Source organism: Microcaecilia unicolor, chromosome 5 (assembly GCF_901765095.1).
Source record: "Microcaecilia unicolor chromosome 5, aMicUni1.1, whole genome shotgun sequence".
NCBI classification, from domain to species: Eukaryota; Metazoa; Chordata; class Amphibia; order Gymnophiona; family Siphonopidae; genus Microcaecilia; species Microcaecilia unicolor.
In genome coordinates, this window is record NC_044035.1 from 155,454,444 (window position 1) to 155,476,040 (window position 21,597).

The 21,597-nt window shown below is 47.0% G+C and overlaps 1 protein-coding gene across 1 annotated transcript in view; it reads left to right on the top strand.

The window, feature by feature from the left end:
- The window catches only part of LOC115471294 (KIF1-binding protein-like), an 85,073-nt gene that overhangs the window by 41,271 nt on the left and 22,205 nt on the right, over positions 1 to 21,597 (top strand). Inside the window, exon 5 of the mRNA XM_030204995.1 lies at positions 3,307 to 3,400. Within this exon, the coding sequence (XP_030060855.1) occupies positions 3,307 to 3,400 (94 nt within the window). The remainder of the gene's footprint in view (positions 1 to 3,306; positions 3,401 to 21,597) is intronic.

The following is a 21,597-nucleotide window of genomic DNA, read 5'->3' on the forward strand; positions in this document are numbered from 1 at the left end:
CTGAGGGATTCTCCCTGGGGGGAGGTACGAGGCAGGGATGTCCGCTCTCACCCCTCCTGTTTATTCTGACACTGGAGCCGTTAGCGGCCAAGATACGCCAGGATATTAGGCTGAAAGGAATTAAAGTGGGAGGAGAGGAGCATAGAATCAATTTATTTGCAGATGACATGTTGCTACTGCTAGATGACGCAACCCATACACTGCCTGTGGCGATGAGTATTATTCAATCATTTGGGGAATTTGCAGGCCTCGGTATAAATTTTGAAAAATCAGAGGCCTTGCAGGCTAACACCCCGAGTGCGATTGCAGCATCACAGAACTTTCCATTGAAGTGGGCAATGAGGGGCATTAAGTATTTAGGGGTCTACCTTAGTGCGGATCACTTATGGGTTTACAAGAAAAATGTGATAGAGAGGCTGGCAGAGGTAAAACGTCTGTGTCAATGTTGGAAGGACCTACCACTAAATCTTCTGGGAAGAATAGCTCTGGTTAAGATGGTGATGGTACCTAAGTTGATATGTCCATTGCAGATGCTTCCATTGTGGATACGAACCTCAGAGGACAAACAATACAGAAGTGTTATAAGCACCTTTATATGGCACGCGAAACGCCCCAGAATATCTTTTGTAAAGTTGGCCAGGGGCAAAGGACAGGGGGGCCTTAGGCTACCAGATCTGAGAAGGTATAATGTGGCAGCTTTACTGAGATGGATCCATGAGTTGATTACAGGGCATGGCTTTTATGCCCTCCCGGGATTCTGGGAGAGCTGGTGTGGATTACACGACCCCTTTACAGTACTAGACTCATGGGTAGTACGGGGAGCAAAAAAGACTGTGGACAATCCATATGTAGCAGCCTTGCAGCTGGCATGGAGATGGTGGAGGGGGCAGGGAGGAGCAACGAGGGGAAATAGTCCCTTTTTGCCGCTGGTAGGGAATATGACATTTCCAGCTGGGATGGGGAGATCAGTGTTTCAGAGTTGGCGGGATAAAGGGTGTAGATTCATAGGACAATTTAGGAAGGAAGGGGAGGATGGTTTCCCAACTTTTGACATGGTCAGACACGAATTGCAGATCCCTCGCTCCCAATTTTTTGCATATTTACAGGCGCGAGACTACATTTTGAGTGAGGAGCGGAGGAGTAACAGTCTTAACCGTTTCACACAATTAGATCATACATTTTTGCGGATGACGCCTTTGTGCAACAAAATGGCAGGGTGGTATCGGGTGATGAGAGAATATCAGAAAGCGCCCCAAATGGTACAATTAGCAGAGGAATGGAGTAGGGATGTCGTAGAAGAAGTTACAGTAGAGCGACTGGGTACAATATTTCGAAATCTGGGCAAGCTGACTCCAAATGCAGCACTAAAGGATATACAATACCGAATTCTTAACAGGGTTCACATCACCAAAGTAAAAGGGAAGCAGCTGGGAATGTGGGAAGATGATAGGTGTAATAAATGCCAGACAAATGCAGGAACTTTTTTACACTCATTTATGGAATGCCCGGCACTTCATACGTTGTGGGCCGGAGCGTTAGGGTTAGTGGAAGAGATATTGCAACGCCCGGTGGAGTGGAAGTACTCAAGTATACTAATGGGATGTGGAGAGTCACTTAGAGAACAAAAATTGGGGGCGGCTCACTGCAAATTTGTATTACTAGCAATGATGTTGCTTAAGAAGTGTGTGCTGAAGGCATGGGTAGATGTTGAGCCACCACACTTAGATGTGTGGAAAAATTGTATGGTTGAAATGGCCAATTGGGTAAACTTATCACTTAGACTTTCGGCTTCATGGAGGAACCGCCAATATAGAGACATCTGGGGGAGAGCACTCAAAATACTCTCACCACCGGGCCCAGCAATGGGTACTTAAAGGTCTGCATGTAATAGGGTAGGAGCAACCTTTGGGGAAGGGAGGGCAGGGAGATGGGAAGGGGGAGGGTATAAATGGGGGAGAAAAGATATGAAGATCAGAATGGTGAAGAGAAGGACATTTCTGTGTTACTGTATTGTTTTGTTACAGACTTGAAGTTGAGTGGATTTTGTTCACAATTGATTGTTTCTGTCTTCATGCAATAATAATAAAAAATATTTTCAAAAAAAAAAGATATGATCGTGTTGAGTCGGAGGTGTTTCTGGTTGGTAGGCCGATTAAGTCTGTCATGTACCCAGGCGCTTCGCCATAGAGAATTTGTGGATCATGGTGCAGATTTTAAAGGCAATGCGTTCCTTGATTGGGAGCCAGTGTAGTTTTTCACGGAGGGGTTTTGCGCTTTTGAATCGTGTTTTTCCAAATATGAGTCTGGCTGCCGTGTTTTGAGCAGTCTGCAGTTTTTTTAAGGTTTTTTTTTGCATCCTACATAGATTCTATTGCAGTATTCTAGGTGGCTTAATACCATTGATTGTATCAAGTTGCGAAAGGTGTCCCTCGAAGTATTGTTTCACGCGTTTGAGCGTCCACATTGAGTGGAACATTTTCTTTGTGGTGGATTTTACTTGGCTCTCCAGAGTAAGGTTGCGGTCTATTATGACGCCGAGGATTTTCAGGCTGTCTGAAATAGGGAGGGTGTGACCTGGGGTGTCTATGTTTGTGGGGTTGTCCATGTTGTGTTGGGATGAGAGGGCAAGGCAATGTGTTTTTTCTTTGTTGAGTTTTAGTTTAAATGCATTGGCTCATGAGTTCATGATGTTCAAACTTAGCTTGATTTTGTTGGCGATTTCTGTCAGTTTGGTTTTGTAAGGAATGTAAATTAAGACATTGTCTGCGTAGATGAGAGGGTTGAGGACATGGTTGGATAGGGACTTGGCTAGCGGGATCATCATTAAGTTGAAGAGGGTCGGTGATAGCGGTGATCCTTGTGGTACTCTGCTATACAATCACCTTTCGGATCTTTGAGGAGGGGAATAAAACGAGGCCCACTCTCCATTCAGACTAGTCGATCTAAGCAAGTTCCCTTACAATTCCCATACTTGAAAAATCTGTGACTCGCATATTTCAAGTTTGGTTGAGTGTGCTGATGAAGCAGTTCATTCAAGGAGCGCTCAATAGTAAGTTTCAAGTTTAAGGCTTTCTATCCTGCCCAACAGAGCAGTGGATGGCAGGATTTATCAAGAATGGCACGACAAGTGTGTGTATAATAGTAGAGAGAAAACAGTTTAAGGTTGGAAGTTTGAAAAGGTGGATACAGTAAAGTAGAGGTGATAAAAGAAAATGGGAGGAGGTGGGTAATCTATAAGCAATGACAATTTTTTGGAGTTTTATTATGTATACAGCTAAACTGTTTTGTCTGCTTTCATTTCCCCAGCAATGGTACATGGAAGCACGCCACTGCTTAGCTGCTGCTAATGTGGTTTTTAACCAGGCTGGACAGATTCCATCTGCTGAAGCTGCAAAAGAAAGTAAGAAGTTTGAATTTTGTTCAAGTTATTTAATCAAACAATGCCAGCGACTGAATTTTGGGTATGAATCCATTCACAAATTGGTAAAGTAACAAGAAGTCAAGAAATTTAAAGTTGAGGTCTCTGTGCTGCTCATGGCTCAGCACCTGTTGCACTGTTACAGATGAAGTATAGAAAATACAAACCTGTGGATTTTATTTTTTCTTTTAAATGTAGTACATAAGAAAATTCAAGATTAACTTCTTTTCTTCCTATTTTTGTCCCCATGCATTCTCAACCCATACCTCTGCTCTATAGACATGAATGGCAGTATATTAAGGGCCCAATATTCTAAGGATTTATGCCTTTAACTTTGACAGTTATGCTCTTAAATTGGCCTCTGAAATTTTTACTAGGACTGAGTGCCTAACTTTATATTCCAAATTTCACTAAAACTCCTAAATTTAGAAGCTTAAAACTGGGTGGTAAGAGGCGTATTTAGAGCAGGGGAAAAAAGTTAGGAGCTTATTGATTTTTCTGCACTGGGCTGATGAAATTAAGCTCATAAATCCAGCCAAATGAATTGCAGACCCAAATTCAGTATGACTTAAGAATTTATAGCTGAAAATAAGGCACAAATTTAAAAGGCCAATTTGGGAGCGTACATTAAGGAGCTCTGCTTTTTGAATATTAGGCCCTTAAGTAACTAGAATGGAATATATTCCAATGTCTCATTCTCTAGTGTGTCTACTCCCATGTCCCTTCTGCCCTGCTGCTTTGCTTTGCACACCTTTTTGTCTTTAAGCATTTCCCCCTTCTCCCTCTTGTGACTCTCGTTTTGCCTCACATCAGTCTCCAGTATGTCATTATGACTCTGTAAATTGTTACACATTGGCTGTAATTATGGCTTTCCTGACTTCTAAGTGAAGTGAACTTTGGATCTGTCCCTTGGAACTGCTGTGTTTGGTCTGTAAAGTTCATAAATTGTTTTATGGTGAATTATGTTTGTTGTTCTTCTTGGGAATCTGCTGCCAGCAAGGAGTCACCTGGCGAGATGGCAATAGCGCAGATTTTTCCAGTTCAGGGTTCTTCCAAGGATTCAACTTGAGCAAAACATTCCATGTGTCAGAGGGAGTTTTGCGTCTATAGGTTTTCCCGCTAATAGTGAAGGAAATGGCAAATGGAAAGAGCCATTTATACCTAATCCTCTACCTGTGCATTAAGAGGGTGATCTCCTTAAACTCACAGCGCTTGTGCAGTGTAGCAAGGGAGATGTTCTGGTAGCTTCAGTCTGTGTGAACACTTGACATAACTCTCTCCTTCAGCTTATAGGAATGAAAGCATGTTGTAATGTCCCTTCCATATCATCATGCTGATCAATCCATAGACTGGTGGGTTGTGTCCATCTACCAGCAGGTGGAGATAGAGAGCAATCCTTTTGCTTCCCTATATGTGGTCATGTACTGCCGGAAACTCCTCAGTATGTTCTCTATCTCAGCAGGTGGTGGTCACACACAGCAGCAGCTCTGGCTAGGTCTCCAAGCCTAATTTTTAGGTTTTGTTGAGTACCTGGGGTTGAGGGCTCTTCTTGAGCAAGTGCAAACCTGGTGGTGCCAGGTCCCTCCTTTTCTCCCCCCCTCCCGCTGGCTCCGTTAAAAAAAAAAAAAAAAATTTTGGACGTCTTTAAGAGCGTTTATTTCAACGTTTATTGCAGCTGCTCACTGGGACACCAGTTCGTTACAGCTCGGAGCGAGAAGCAGGTAATTTTACCTTTTTATAGCGGGCAGGGGGTTCCCCGTTCGGTCTCCACATGGCTTATGGAGTTGGAGGGCGAGGGCGTGAGGATTCGCTCCCCGGACTGCGTGGGTGCGTCTACCGGGGATGCGGGGATTTCAAAACCTGAATCGCCTTTGTTAAGCATCAGTTTGGAGGCCGGTCAGTGTCCCGGTTCTTCCTCCGGTTTTTCCCGCCATAAGTGCCCATCCCCCACTGCTCGCCCACTCCATGTTGGCTGGCCACTCTGCTCGGACGGCTTCTTCTTGGGCCGCTCTCGAGCTGGGAGACGTTAATACTATGGTTGCCCTTGATTCGGGCGACGGTAAGAAAGCAGCCAAAGTTAAGCGCCGTTCTTCCCGCGCGACTCCTTCTCGGAGTTTTATGCCGGATGCCATTTTGGATGCGCAGCACGTTTCTCCCCCGCTCTTGCGAGCGCCGGTTGAGGGTGTGGCTAGGGCCGTGGTCCAAGCTGCAGAAGTGCACTGTTCGGGGGCATTCTCCCCTGAGTTCATTTTGCTGCTGCATCAGGCTTTTCTTATGCAAAACACTGCCCCTGCCCCCCTGTCTGATAAAGGGGTTGAGGCCTCCGGAAGCAAACACTCTCGGGTGGATTTCCAGGCCCTAGAGGACTCTGTCTCCTCTGATGTAGATGAGGGCAGCGTATCGGAGTTCTCCCAACGGTCCTTTGGGGATTCCTTGGAGGAGACGGATTCTCGCTCGGATGGAGCGGATGACCCCTCTGCAGCGCGGATCTTTCGCTCAGAGGACTTGCCCAACCTGTTAATGCAGGCCATGAGCATTTTGAAGATTTCCTCTCCGGAGGACGTCTCTCCCTCAGCCTCTGTTGGCTCCGCCATTATGCTGGGGACGAAGCGCCCGCCTAGAACCTTCCACGTGCATGAGGCCATGCGCACCTTGATTTCGGCTCAATGGGATGTCCCGGAAGCGAGCCTCAAAGTGGCTAGGGCTATGTCCCGCCTCTATCCTTTGCCTGAAAGTGAACGGGAGGCCTTTCTTTGGCCTACCGTGGATTCTTTAATCACTGCGGTGACTAAGAAAACGGTGTTGCCGGTGGTAGGTGGCACGGCCCTAAAGGACGCCCAAGACAGAAGATTGGAGGCGGCCTTAAGGTCATCCTTCGAGGCGGCTGCTTTAAGTTTGCAGGCCTCAGTTTGCGGCTCCTATGTGGCCAGGGCGTGCCTGACGATTGTGCAGCGGGCTTCCCCCTCGGATCCTTCCTTGAGGGCTGATTGGCCGGCCCTGGAATCGGGCTTGGCTTATTTGGCAGACTTACTGTATGATGTCTTGAGAGCCTCAGCTAAAGGTATGGCTCAGACAGTCTGTGCGCGGCGGTGGCTTTGGCTGAAGCATTGGTCTGCGGACCACGCCTCTAAGTCTCGCCTGGCTAAGTTGCCTTTTAAAGGCAAGCTGCTTTTTGGGGTCGAGCTGGACAAAATTGTGACCGATCTCGGCACGTCTAAGGGCAAGAGGTTACCAGAGGTCAGGGCTCGGGCCAGTGCTCGCCCCGGTAACTCCAAAGGACGGTTTCAGGAAGCCCGTCGGTATCGCCCGGGCAAGTCGGGCTCCTCTGCCCCCTCTTCCTTCAAGAGGAACTTCTCCCCCAAGCAGCATTCCTTTTGCAGAGACCGCCGTCCCGGAGGTGCTTCCTCCGGTCCTCCCCCAGGGTCTCGTACCCAACGACGGGGCCCTGGTCCATGGCCCAGTGCAGATTGGAGGACGCCTGTCCTCGTTTCTGGGCGAGTGGACCAGGGTAACTTCAGACGCTTGGGTGCTGGAAGTCATCAGAGACGGCTACAAGCTAGAGTTCTGCTGACCCTTAAGAGACGGGTTTGTACTCTCTCCCTGCAAGTCTCCGGTCAAAGCTGTGGCAGTGCAGCAGACTTTGGACAATCTGATCCGCCTGGGTGCGGTCGTTCCGGTGCCAGAAGATCAGCTTGGCAAGGGACGTTACTCCATTTACTTTGTGGTACCAAAGAAAGGAGGTTCTGTACGGCCTATCCTCGACCTCAAAGGGGTCAATCGGGCCTTGAAAGTTCGGCACTTCCGAATGGAGACTCTCCGCTCTGTTATAGCGGCAGTGAAGGCAGGGGAGTTCCTGGCGTCCTTGGACATCAAGGAAGCGTACCTGCATATTCCCATCTGGCCTCCTCATCAACGCTTTCTGCGTTTTGCAGTCCTGGGCCGACACTTCCAGTTCAGAGCCCTCCCGTTCGGGTTGGCTACTGCTCCGTGGACCTTCTCCAAAGTAATGGTGGTCATCGCAGCCTTCCTACGAAAGGAAGGAGTACAAGTCCATCCTTATCTGGACGACTGGTTGATCCGAGCCCCCTCTTATGCAGAGTGCGGCAGAGCTGTAGACCGGGTAATTGCTCTTCTGAGCTCCCTGGGGTGGATCATCAACTGGGAGAAAAGCCAGCTGCGCCCGACTCAGTCCCTGGAATATCTGGGAGTTCGTTTCGACACCCAAGTGGGCAGAGTGTTCCTGCCGGACAATTGAATTGTCAAGCTTCAGGCTCAGGTGAACCAGTTCCTAGTAGCCTCTCCTCTTCGGGCTTGGGACTATGTGCAGCTGTTGGGCTCTATGACGGCCACGATGGAAGTAGTGCCCTGGGCCAGGGCTCATATGAGACCACTACAACTCTCTCTGCTGCAGCGCTGGACTCCAGTGTCGGAGGATTATGCTGTGCGCCTTCCCTTGGACCTAGCGGTGCGCAAGGCGCTGAGCTGGTGGCTGAGGACAGACAAGTTGTCCGCAGGGATGCCTCTTTTGACCCCGGAGTGGGTTGTCGTCACGACGGACGCCTCTTTGACGGGCTGGGGAGCCCATTGCTTGGGAAGGACAGTGCAGGGGCTCTGGTCTCCTGCAGAGGCAAAGTGGTCTATCAACCTCCTGGAACTCAGAGCCATTCGGTTGGCGCTTTTGGAGTTTCTCCTGGTACTGGCGTTGAAGCCAGTATGGGTCCTGTCGGACAATGCCACGGCTGTGGCCTATGTCGACCGCCAGGGAGGTACCAAGAGCACCCCTCTAGCCAAGGAGGCCATAAATCTATGCCAGTGGGCGAAAGCGAACCTGGAACAGCTGTCAGCGGCCCACATTGCTGGAGTCATGAATGTCAAGGCGGACTTTCTCAGTCGCCATACCTTGGATCCCGGAGAGTGGCAGCTATCGGCTCAGGCGTTCTTGGACATGACGAAGCGCTGGGGCCAGCCGAGCCTAGACCTGATGGCGTCATCGGCCAATGGCCAAGTGCCACGCTTTTTCAGCAGAGGACGGGACCCTCGATCTCTGGGAGTAGATGCTCTTCTCCAACAGTGGCTGACACAGGAGCTTCTCTATGTGTTCCCGCCCTGGCCCATGTTGGGCAGGGTACTAGACCGGGTGGCAAAGCATCCGGGCCGGGTAATCCTGGTGGGTCCGGACTGGCCCAGATGTCCCTGGTATGCGGACTTGATCAGGCTCTCAGTGGACAGCCCTCTGCGACTGCCAGAGGAGCAGAGCCTGTTGCATCAGGGTCCCGTGGTGATGGAGGATCCCTCCCCCTTTGGTCTTACGGCCTGGCTATTGAGCGGCAGCGTCTGAGGAAGAAAGGCTTCTCAGACAAGGTCATTGCCACTATGCTGAGAGCGAGGAAGCGCTCTACTTCTACTGCTTACGCCAGGGTTTGGCGTACCTTTGCATCGTGGTGTGAGGCAGGCTCCCTTTCTCCCTTCACTGCTCCAATTTCTTCAGTGTTGGCGTTCCTGCAGGAAGGTCTGGAGAAAGGCCTGTCGCTCAGTTCCCTTAAAGTCCAGGTAGCGGCTCTGGCTTGCTTCAGGGGCCGCCTGAAGAGTGCTTCCCTGGCTTCGCAGCCAGATGTGGTGCGTTTTCTCAAGGGAGTTAATCACCTGCGCCCTCCTCTGCACTCAGTGGTACCTGCGTGGAATCTCAATCTAGTGCTAAGAGCCTTGCAGAAGCCGCCTTTTGAACCCTTGTCGAGGGCATCTCTGAAAGACCTGACGTTGAAAGCAGTCTTTTTGGTGGCTATCACTTCAGCCAGAAGAGTTTCCGAGCTCCAGGCGCTATCATGTCGAGAGCCCTTTCTGCAGTTCACTGAGGCAGGAGTGTCTATTCGCACAGTGCCTTCCTTCCTGCCCAAGATTGTTTCTCGCTTCCATGTGAATCAGCAGCTCTGCCTCCCATCCTTTCGTAGGGAGGACTACCCAGAGGAGTACTCTGCTCTCAAATATCTAGATGTGAGACGAGTCATCATCAGATACTTGGAAGTGACCAATGATTTCCGGAAGTCGGATCATCTGTTTGTCCTGTTTGCAGGTCCTCGTAAGGGTCTGCAGGCTGCTAAGCCTACAGTGGCAAGATGGGTCAAGGAAGCCATTGCAGCGGCTTATGTGGCCGCGGGGAAGGTGCCGCCTATCCGGCTGAAGGCTCACTCCACTAGAGCTCAGGCGGCCTCGATGACGGAGGCTGGGCCCGTCTCCTTGGAAGAGATTTGCAAGGCGGCAACTTGGGCATCGGCTCATACCTTCTCCAGGCATTACCGCTTGACTGTGGCTGCTCGGGCGGAGGCCTGGTTTGGAGCTTCAGTGTTGCGGTCAGGGATTTCTATGTCCCGCCCTGGGTGAGTACTGCTTCGGTACATCCCACCAGTCTATGGATTGATCAGCATGATGATATGGAAGGTAAAATTATGTATCATACCTGATAATTTTCTTTCCATTAATCATAGCTGATCAATCCATAGCCCCTCCCAGATATCTGTACTGTTTTTATTCTGGTTGCATTTCAGGTTCAAGTTTAGTCTTCAGTTCCTGTTCAGGAGGACTTTGTGTTCAAGTTTTTTCAATTGGATTCTTCAGGAGTTGAGACGATTTTGTGTTACAGTGAGCTGCTGGATTGAGACCTAAATTCTGCCGGCGCTCCCTCCCGCTTCGTGCGGCTGTAGGGCAGCTTTGTACCCCTCCCGCTTCGGCGGTGTTAGGGTCAGTCAGCTCCTCCCGTGGTTGCGGTTGCAGGATAAGCCAGATCCCCCCGCATCGGCAGGGTGGTGTCTCTCCCCCGCTCTGCGGGGATGAGCTGGACGGATTCCCCTCCCCCACTTGTGTGGGGATGAGCTGGGTTAATTCCCCTCCCCCGTTTCGGCGGTGGTGAGCTGGGCAGAGTGTCCCTTTGTGGGTGTAATTCTCTAAGTGCTGAGTCCTGCGGATGGAGCTTTGATATCGACATACTGAGGAGTTTCCGGCAGCACATGACCACATATAGGGAGGCAAAAGGATTGCTCTCTATCTCCACCTGCTGGTAGATGGACACAACCCACCAGTCTATGATCAGCTATGGTTAATGGAAAGAAAATTATCAGGTATGATACATAATTTTACCTTGATCTGTTCGAGTTTACATTCCCCAGTGCTCTGTGCATTCTGTCCAAGGTGACCTCATCGCAGTTGGAAAGAGGAGAGGATGTTATCTTTAAAATTTGGAGGCAAAATGCTTTGACTACCCCCCCCCCCCAATATTTTGCAGCATTTGACCAGCCAGGATCAGCACCTGGCTGGTTAAATGCTGGAAAACCAGCTATCCGCCGATATTCAGTGGTAGATGGCTGGCCGTGTACCACTGAATATTGCCGGCTAGCGGCTAGCCAGTTATATTGGATGATATAACTGGCTATTCGCCAATTTTTAAAATGTGACTGGTCAAGTTTGGTGGCCATATTTGGCCACTTGCAACCCTAGAATATCTTTGCCTGGTCTGAATTTAACTGTCCAGGGCTGAATATCAGCTTGGCCGGTTAAATTCTAACCGGCCAAAGATAGACCGGATATTCAATGCTGGTCACCGGAAACAGCCCAGCATTCAATATCTGGTCTCAGCACAGACCATGGGAGTTTGCCAGTCTAACTTCTGCAGTCTGAAAATTGACCTTTATAAGTCCACAGTTCTCCTCAGCCTTCGATTCTGGAATGTTCTGGAACTGCCAGGCCCGATTTTCAAGATCCTCGAGTTTTTCAGCCAAGGTATCAGTGGCAGCTCCTTGTGACCCTAGGCAAGTCATTTAATCCTTCATTGCCCCAGATACAAACTTAGATTGTGAGTCCACTAGGGACAGAAGACGTATCTTCATATAATACAGGTAAACAGCTTTGGTTGTATCCAGAGAAAGGCGGTATATCAATACATGACCCTTTACCCTTTTATCCTTCTTTACGGTCACAGTATTATCTAGCTGAGTCAGTCTCTTTCAACTTGAAATCATTCTTCTCCAACTTCAGTTAGACTTTCTCCATCCTGGATCCTAAGTCCTTCAGGCCCCCTCGAATATCCTGTCAAGGACTTCAGCTTGTTAATACAGGACACAGCATCTTTTTGCAGTGACTGCTTTAACTCGTACAGCATGACTTGCATATCGTGTTTACTAAACCGGATCAGGGTTGCAAAGGTCAGCAGGATTTAATGAAATCTTCCTCATCTGATCTGGCTGTTTCCATGTCCTGATTGCCATGTGGTCCGGCCGCCTTGGAATGACTGGCAGCACGGAAATATTGTGATTCACTGATTTTGTTTTTTAGACATCTGCCCAAGATGTCTAAAAGGCAGATTGCAGAGTACCTCAAGGATCACCATTATCACCGATCCTGTTCAACCTAATGATGACCCCACTAGCCAAGTCCTTATAAACTCAGGGCCTTAACCCATTCATCTATGCAGACGACGTCACAATATACATCCCTTTCAAACCCGATCTAACAGAAATCACCTAAGAAATCAATCTCGGCCTCCATATCATGAACTCGTGGGCAAACGCATTCCAACTAAAACTCAGTACAGAAAAAAACGCACTGCCTTATCCTCACATCCCAATACAACACGAATATACCCACAAACTTAGTCACCCCAGATTGCGCCCTCCCCATCGCAGCCTGAAAATCCTGGGTGTCACAATCGACCAAAACCTTACACTCGAGGCCCAAGTTAACTCCACAATCAAGAAAATGTTCCACTCAATGTGGAAACTTAAACTTGTAAAACCATTCTTCTTGAGGGCAACTTTCCGCAACCTGGTTCAATCAATGGTACTAAGCCATGCTGACTATTGCAATGGATTTTATGCGGGATGCAAAGACAACTCATAAAGAAACTACAGACTGCTCAAAACACAGCAGCCATGCTTATATTTCGAAAATCGCGATTTGACAGCGCCAAACTGCCACGAGTAAAACTGCACTGGCTCCCAATCAAAGAACGTATTACTTTCAAAATCTGCACCCTGGTCCACAAGATTATCTATGGTGAAGCACCGGGTTATATGTCTGACCTTATAGACCTACCAAAACGAAACACAATTGGATCATCACAATCATACCTAAATCTTCACCACCCCAGCTGCAAGGGACTCAAGTATAAATCAATCCACGGATCCAGCCTCTCCTATATAAGAACGCAACTATGGAACGCATTACCAAAATCCATAAAGACAACACACGACCACCTCAACTTCCAGAAATCACTAAAGACTGACCTGTTCGAGAAGGCATACCTTACTGATCCAACTTAAGTGACTGGACTCAGCAACACAACGAAACCATAACCTGCAATGAACATTATATAACTCTTCTTCTCTTGATTCTATTATGTGTCTGTAATACATACATCTCATTCTCTACCACATCACTCTGTATTTGTTTCATCACCGGAGGTGGCTTACGCCTCTTTTTTTTTTTTTTTTTAGTTACATTTGTACCCCGCGCTTTCCCACTCATGGCAGGCTCAATGCGGCTTACATGGGGCAATGGGAGGGTTAAGTGACTTGCCCAGAGTCACAAGGAGCTGTGCCTGAAGTGGGAATCGAACTCAGTTCCTCAGTTCCCCAGGACCAGAGTCCACCACCCTAAGCACTAGGCCACTCCTCCACTCATTGTGCTAAGTAAGCCACATTGAGCCTGCAAATAGGTGGGAAAATGTGAGGTACAAATGCAATAAATAAATAAAGATCAGGCTAAAATCCAATGGCAGAGGATCTCTCTTCGATGCCACTTCTGGAGGAGAAAATGCTGAAATTCTACCTTTTATAAGAGCTAGCTCAATCGGAGCCCTGAGGTTAGGCTGCCATCTTATTGATGACATCACTGGAGCTCCTCATGCATAAATTGTTTTAAAACTCATTTGTTTTTTGCTTTGCAGTCTGATAAGGTGAATTCTGTTTTTTTTATGGCTTTAATTCAGTAGTTTTTGCTGTGCACATACTAGAAGCATATTAAACAGGTGAAGGGTAATTCTTCAATGACAAGCAGGACATCATTGCTCACATATGGTCCATATGGGTGACACTATCTGATGGAACCTCGGTGTAGACCCCAACCAGTGTTCTATTGCTTCAAGAAGCCTTTGTCGGTGTCCTACCTTGCATGCGCCAGTGCCTTGCCCCAGTGTGATCACACAGGACTAGCAGTCTTTGTTTTTCTGTGGAGCAGAGAGATCACATTTCTGTGAGCTGTCCTCTGCAATTGTTTGGTATGTGAGGAGAGTACCTTCTTCGAGCTGGATACCTTTTTGTTTTCTTCATTATTTTCTTTTGCCCTTCCCTGTCTGGGTTAGTGTCCTTTTAGAGTTTTGTGGCATGCTGAAGTTTCCTTTATTTTTGCGGCTCTGAGGTCCACTTTGGCCTAAGCACTAGCTGGGAGTTTTTCTTTGATGCTTTTTTTCCTCTCTACCCTCATAATTGAGCCATTTGATTTGGCCTTGCTGGGTTTCCCCCCCCCCCCCCCCCCCCCCCCAATGTCTCAGAAGTTCCTCAGTGGCTTCAAACATTGTGCCAAATGTAATGGGGTCATGTCTAGCATGGACCCCCCCCCTTGCAATTGATGTTTGTGGTGCCTAGGCCCTGATCATGTTGCCTCTGTTCTCTCTGTTTCAAAATACCGAAAAGAACTCGGAAGGTGAGGCACGCACAACAAGAAACTTTTTGAACCTTCCAAGTTCGATCCATCGACTTTGGCATCAGAAGCATCGGTCCCCTTGGCCGCTGGAGCTGCATCGAACACTGGAAGTGCACTGGCATTGAGGAGATCTCCACCTGCCTCAACGTTGAGCATTGGTAGTAGGTCACTTATGGATTCAACATTGTCCTCATCGGCACCAAAGGACTGCTATGTCGTGCATCGGGCAAGAAACATCGCATCAGTCCTCCTCAAGGCACAGTGCTGGGAGCTCCATGGTATTGGTGTTGCCAGCTCCTAAGAAGTGTTGGTGCTGGGAGGAGCACTCCCCCTCCATGATAGCAGTGCTGCATGCCAGACTTCCTGCAGCTGGGACCCAGCTTTGATTCTTAGTCTGCCTACATAACAGCACTGTCCTAGCCTTTTCTGATGCCTGTCTTTGAGCGGATCTAAGCCATGCTGCAGGAGGAGCTGGGACACTTGCTTGCAGGGCATAGTTCAAAGGTATCAAGGGTACTTTTGCCAGATATGGAGCCGCTTCAGTCTATCCTGGAGGCTCATGCCCTGCCTGTCAGGTGGTTTTCGACTCCGGTGCCTCGTCTGGTATCAGTGTTAACACCAATGTAGTGACCCTGTCTACATAAGGGGAGGAAGCTGCCCTGGAGTGCACATTGGCACCCATTGTTGAGGACTGGATCTTCTTTCAGTAGACCAAGGCAGGCACAGAGTCAGACGTCTTATGATGACTATTTTTGCTGAGTCTGATAGGGACCATTCCTGGGTTTCTGAGGAGGAATCAGAGAACTTCTTGGAGGAGAGGTTCTTAGGCATACCCTCAGATCCCTTTCCTCCAGAGGAGCTCTGCTATTTTGTCTTCTCAGGGAAATGGCAGCTGCCATTCCATTTCAGTTGAACATGGAGGATGAGCGTAGGGCTGAGTTTTAAACTGTCTTGGACTATGATTCTCTGCTGTGGGGGGCTGTTACAGTCCCTGTACACAATGTCTTGTGGGATGCAGAGATGAAAAACTGGGAGACCCCTATCTCTGTGCAAATAGTACCTATGAAGGCGGACTCCACATACAGAGTCCAATAGGCTCCCAAATTTGAAAAGACTTAGTTGCCCTGCCATTACATGGTAGTCAAATCTGCTCTCAAAAGGGCCAAGAACTCCCACACTCATGCCTCAGCTCCCCTGGGTAGAGAGGCTCCATACTATGGACTCATTTGGGAGGAAATATTTTTGAAGCCTCATCCCACATCCAGTTTTAACAGCTCTACACGAGCCTGTACTTGAAGACCTTGAGGTCCAGTGTGCTTGCCTTTGTGGATGCTTTCCCACCAGAGCAGACCACAGAGCTTCACCAGTTAACCAGTAAGCATAAGGACTGTAGAAAATATCCGTACCTTATTGTGGCCTCTTCAGGGCAGGAAAGAACCCCACTCTTTCTTGCCTGGTGCTGCCGCTGACTGCTCGCTGCTGAGACTTCAAGCGGTGACCTTACAAGACTTCAAGTGGTGCGGCCTCGCAAGACTTCTGCAGAAGACTCGGCAGCCATTTTTAAGCGGCGCTGGCAGTGAGTGGTCAGCGGCAGCCCTGGGCAGGAAAAAGGGAGTTCTTTCCTGCCCTGAAGAGGCCACTAAACCAACCAGAGCATGATGAAGTACGTGAGGGCAGAGGTCCCCGAGGCTCTCTCGCCCACCAGCTACCTAGCCAGCTAGCCTGCCTGCAAACTTAGATGAACGGTGCCCTCAAAAAGAGGACATGTCCGGGTAAACCCAGAAATATGGTAACCCTACCAAGGAGCCTGTAAGTGATTACTAACTAATTGACTTTTGATAAGTTAATATCTGCTTAAGGGTAACAGCAAACAAACTGTGCAAGCCAAGCCCAGTCCTCACCACACCGGTGAGTGGTTTGAGTAAGAAGGAGAATCCGTTCTCTTGAGGCTAGAGTAGCAGACTTGGAGGAGCTGAGGGAGACAGAGAGGTACATAGAGGAGGCCCACAAGGATGTAGAGATGTCCCACCTCCAATCTGGCAACCCCTGTGCTGCCTTGGAGGAAGGAGACCTCCTAACAGGAAAGCATCACCCTGGTGAGGCTGGAAGTAATCCTGTAGACAGGACCAGCACATCAGGGAATGCAATATCCTCTTGCACTGAGGATGTGTTTCCAGGAGCTACTGCTCAGGTGGGAAGGGTTAGGACAGCTGTTGTAGTGGATGATTCGATTATTAGGCATGTAGATTGCTGGGTGGCTGGTGGACATGTGGATCGCCTGGTCACTTGCCTGCCTGATGCGAAAGTGGTGGACCTCACGCGTCACCTAGATAGGATTTTCAATAGTGCTGGGGTGGAGCCGGCTGTCTTGGTACATGTGGGTACCAATGACATAGGAAAATGTGGGAGAGAGGTTCTAGAAGCCAGATTAGTCTCTTAGGTAGAAAGCTCAAACCCAGAACCTCTAGGGTAGCATTTTCTGAAGGGCTTCCTATTCAGTGGAAGGGGGAGCCTATTCCGAAAGGATGGGCTCCACTTTAACCAGGGTGGGACCAGGCTGCTGGCATTGACATTTTAAAAACTACTACTACTACTATTTAGCATTTCTATAGCGCTACAAGGCATACGCAGCGCTGCACAAACATAGAAGAAAGACAGTCCCTGCTCAAAGAGCTTACAATCTAATAGGAGATAGAGCAGCTTTTAAACTAGAGACTGAGTGAAGACAGACAGTCACTCAAAAGCGCATGGTTCAGAATAAGGTGTCTTTTAAAGATATCACCAAAACAGGGAAGATAGGGTATCCCAATAGTGAGGTTGCAAAAGAGACCATAGTAGATCAGGTGTCCTTAAATAAAAACATAAATCAGACAAAAGATTGCAAATTAATACTGTCAAGTACTGAGCATGATGCAAATAGGAACAACAAACGTAGTTTGAAATGTCTATATGCAAATGCCAGAGGCCTAAGAAATAAGATTGGGTAGTTAGAATATATTACACTAAATGAAAAATTAGATATAATAGGCATCTCTGAGACCTGGTGGAAGGAGGATAACCAGTGGGACACTGTCATACCCGGGTACAAATTATATCGTAGTGATAGGTTGGATCGAATTGGTGGAGGGGTAGCATTGTAAAGAAGGGCCTTGAATCAAATAGATTGAAAATTCTGCAGGAAAAAAACACATCTTGGAATCCCTGTGGATTGATGTGTAAAGGGTAAAAGGATAGTGATAGGAGTGTACTACCGTCCGCCTGGCCAGGATGAACAAATGGATGTAGAAATGTTATCGGAAATTAGGGAGGCTAACAAACTGGGCAACATGATAATAATGGGTGATTTCAATTACCCAAAATCAATTAAACCTTTCTACTACTTAGAACCCTGTATTGCAGGTGTGAATTCACGTATATTTATGAAAAATGCGTGGAGAAAAAAAGACTTCAGAAACCACAGGACAAATTCTCTTTACGGCAATACTTTTCAAAGTTAAGAGAACTCCTTTCTTCAATCACTAGTCTTCACAAAAAAAACTCCACTCTTCTTATTCATAAAATACTTGTGCATACACCTTAACCAATACACAAAGGTAGAGGCTCTTTATCATGCCACAATAACGGTGAAACAATTCAAAAATATAACTTAGCTTGCATCTTCTGAATATCCATTCTTTTCCATGATGTCCAATACATATACGCCCAACAGGAGAACCCTGTTTCGCCACAACCGGGCTATTTCAAGGGCTAATATTTTAAATCTTCAAGCATCAAACTTTCACCCGTATCTTGCCTCTCATTGGCGTCTTTAAACTTCGAATGGCTTCTATCCCATATAAACCACATACACTCTCCAACGTCATTTCCTGACACGTCATTTCCTTCATGACGTCAGTATTATTTCAGGATACCTCTCACTTTGCATCAGGAGAAATTCTTCACAAAAAAGCTTTCCACTCTATTGATATGTTCAAACCCTTAGGAATCACGGTTTGCAATGCATAAATCCATCGTTGTTCTTTTTGTCTTAATAATTTCCTTACATCTCCTCTACGTTCAGTTATATAAATTTGTTCCAACACAATACATCGTAATTCTGCAAACTCATGATGTTTCAATAAACAATGAGACACCAAAGGTTCATATGTTTTTTTAGCCTGTATACAATGACGGTGCTCAATTAGTCTTGTCTTCAGCATACGTGACGTTTGTCCCACATAATACAGATCACAAGGACATTTCAGAAGATAAATCACGTTCCTAGATTGACAATCAGTGATAGCTTTTAATCTAAATCTTCTACTTGTGTGTACATCCTCAAATACATCCAAGTTCATCATGATTGAGCATACTGTACAATGGCCACAGACGCCATGATGTCCCATAATTATGTCACTAGTACTACGTCTATTCCACGTGTCAGCTCTGCACAATACATCATTTAAATTGCTCTGTCTTTGGTAAGCAAACATGATTTTAAGATCACGAAAACAAGGATAAATCTTCAGCATGGCCATATGTTTTTTAATAATTTTCACCATTTTATTTGAATGTGCATTATATTTCATTACAAATGTAACCATTTCATCTTGCTCTTCTTTATCTTTCACAGGATGTAATAACCATTCTCTATGATTGAAAGAGGCACGTTTCCTCGCTTTTTTTACTAATTTTTCAGGATATCCTCTTTCTTCTAACTTCTGTTGAAGATGAGATGTCTGATGAAAATACATATCAGTAGAGGAACAAATTCTACGGTACCGCAAAAATTGAGCAAAAGGAATATTCGTTTTACAGTGACTCGGGTGCATGCTTTGAAAGTGCAACGTAGTGTTGCGATCAGTAGCTTTAACATATACCGATGTTTCCCATTCATTACCGATCTTAGTTAATTGTACATCCAAAAACGAAATTGCTACATAACTACTGCAGTATTCAAATTTAATATTGGCATGACATCCATTTAAATATGTCACAAAAGCTTGTAGTTGCGTAGATGTACCGTCCCATAACATAAAATTACCCCAATATTGACCTGGTAAATGTAACATCAGGGCATGCTAGGGAGGTAAAATTCCTTCACAAAATCAAGGACTGCTTTATGGAGCAGCTGGTATAGGAGCCAACAAGAAAAGGAAAAATTCTAGACCTAGTCCTTAGTGGAGCGCATGATCTGGTGTGGGAGGTAATGGTGCTGGGACCACTTGATAACAGTGATCATAATATGATCAGATTTGATATTAGCTTTGGAGTAAGTATAATCAGGAAATCCAATACGTTAGCGTTTAACTTTCAAAAAGGAGACTGTGATAAAATGAGAAGAACGGTGAAAAAAAAACTTAGAGGAGCAGCTGCGAGGGTCAAAAATTTACATCAGGTGTGGATGCTGTTCAAAAATACCATCCTGGAAGCCCAGGCCAATTATATTCCGTGTATTAAAAAAAGGCGGGATAGTCACGTGACGCCATGATGCGGGGCTGACGCTGGAAAGCTAAGCTCCGCGCACACTCACCCGGAAATCAGATAATTTGACTTACCCAGGGAGCGAAACGCCACAATTTTGAACTTAAAAGGTGGGAAAGCGATTGGCGAGTAGAGATTGAGTGAAGAAACCGAGAATGGCAGCGAAATCAGTGAGAAGAGAGCGAGACAAATCGAAACCGCCAGAAACCAAGATGGCCGACCAGCGAGACCCCGGCGAATTAGCGGTGGGTTCCGCATGGCTGACGGAGATCACGGCCGAGGTTACAGCGGCGGTCGAGGCCGCTTTGGACAAAAAGCTTCAGCAATTGCTCGATAGGGCGGAGGAGGCTCATGAGCGTATAGACAGTATAAATATGGAGCTAGATGAAGGATTACAGCGGATTTCAGAGTTGGAGGAGACGGTGGGGGCGCAGAAGGAGATCAACAAGAAACTGGAGAGGAAAGTACAGGATCTGGAGACAAAGATCGATGACTTGGAAAATAGGAGCAGGCGAAATAACCTGCGTTTGGTTGGCTTGCCAGAATCGCTTATCGATAAAGATCTGCCTACCTTTTTGGAGGATTGGCTGCCGAAATCATTACATATAGAGGACAAACTACAGAGTTTTTGTATTGAACGAGCCCATAGAGTTGGGCCTCCGAGACAGCCTGAGAACAGGCCGCGCGTAGTCATACTAAAAGCTCTGAACTTTCGGCATAAACAACAAATTCTGGAAGCGATAAGAGGAGGCAAAACTCTCACCTACCAAGATAAGAAGATCCTTTGTTTTCAGGATTATTCTCAGCAGGTGCAGGCGAGGAGGAAGTCCTTTGCCCCTTTATGTACGGACCTTTTCAATAAAAAAATAAAATTTGCGCTCTTGTATCCGGCTAAGCTGCGTCTCACGATAAATGGAGTTACCAAATTTTTGGACACAGTTGAAGCAGCTAAAACATACATTCAACAACATGGTGGAGAACAGACCCTCTAATGGGAAGGATATAACTACAGAAGCATTTGAGGGAGTTCTACAAGACGGGGGCTTACTTGAAACTAATTTGCTATGGGGAATCCTCCCCGGAAAACTTTTTGATTTCTCTAGGATGGAACATTGAAGGATGAAACAGAGATTCAGCTACGCCCTGATCAATGCTTGAATATATGGGATATTGTAGACGATATGATATATATATACAACAGAGGAATCAGACATGGACTGTGGAATATAATATTGAATTACAAGGGTCGTATGTGCATGGAGAGGCGGAACGCAATATGAGGCTGAAAGAATATACAGAACTGAATCACAGCACAGGGTGCTGAACCATTGCTAGGATGTGGTGAAAGAAGATGATCAAAGACTGGTATACGAAAAGTGATATGTAAATTTGTGAATAAGTTGGTGGTTAAGACTGGGAAGAGTTAGAGGGGTTAATAATCACGGCAGGGTGAGTGTAGGGGTTAATAAGTGACTAGTTCTTGGAACAGGAGGGAGGGAGGGAGGCTTTGAAGGATGGGAGCTGGGGGGGAGAGAGGGGGGGGGGAGGAGAGATAGGGGGATACATAAAATTAGGTTAACAGAACCTCAATTAGACATATGGAGTCAGAAGAGAAATATGAGTGAGTTGAATGAGGAGTGGCTGCTTGTACAAACAGCGGGAGTGGTGCTGCTGGGACACCACGACTGCTCTTATGTGAATGTGGAACAGTGGCGGATGCATAAGCGAGACTTAGGAGACTGATGGGATTAAGGATATACTCTTGGAATGTGGGGGGTATCTCATCTCCCATTAAGAGAAAGAAAATATTACATAGTCTTAAAAAGAAAAGAGCGGATATAGCACTTCTCCAGGAGACACATCTGTCGTCTCAGGAGCACCTTAAGCTTAAAACCTGGTGGGTGGGAACAGTACTGGAGACCCCAGCGGTGGGAAAGAAGGCTGGGGTAGTGATTTTGTTTCATAAATCACTCCAGGTTGAGGTGGGGCAGACATGTATTGATGCCGAAGGGAGATATATTCTGGCA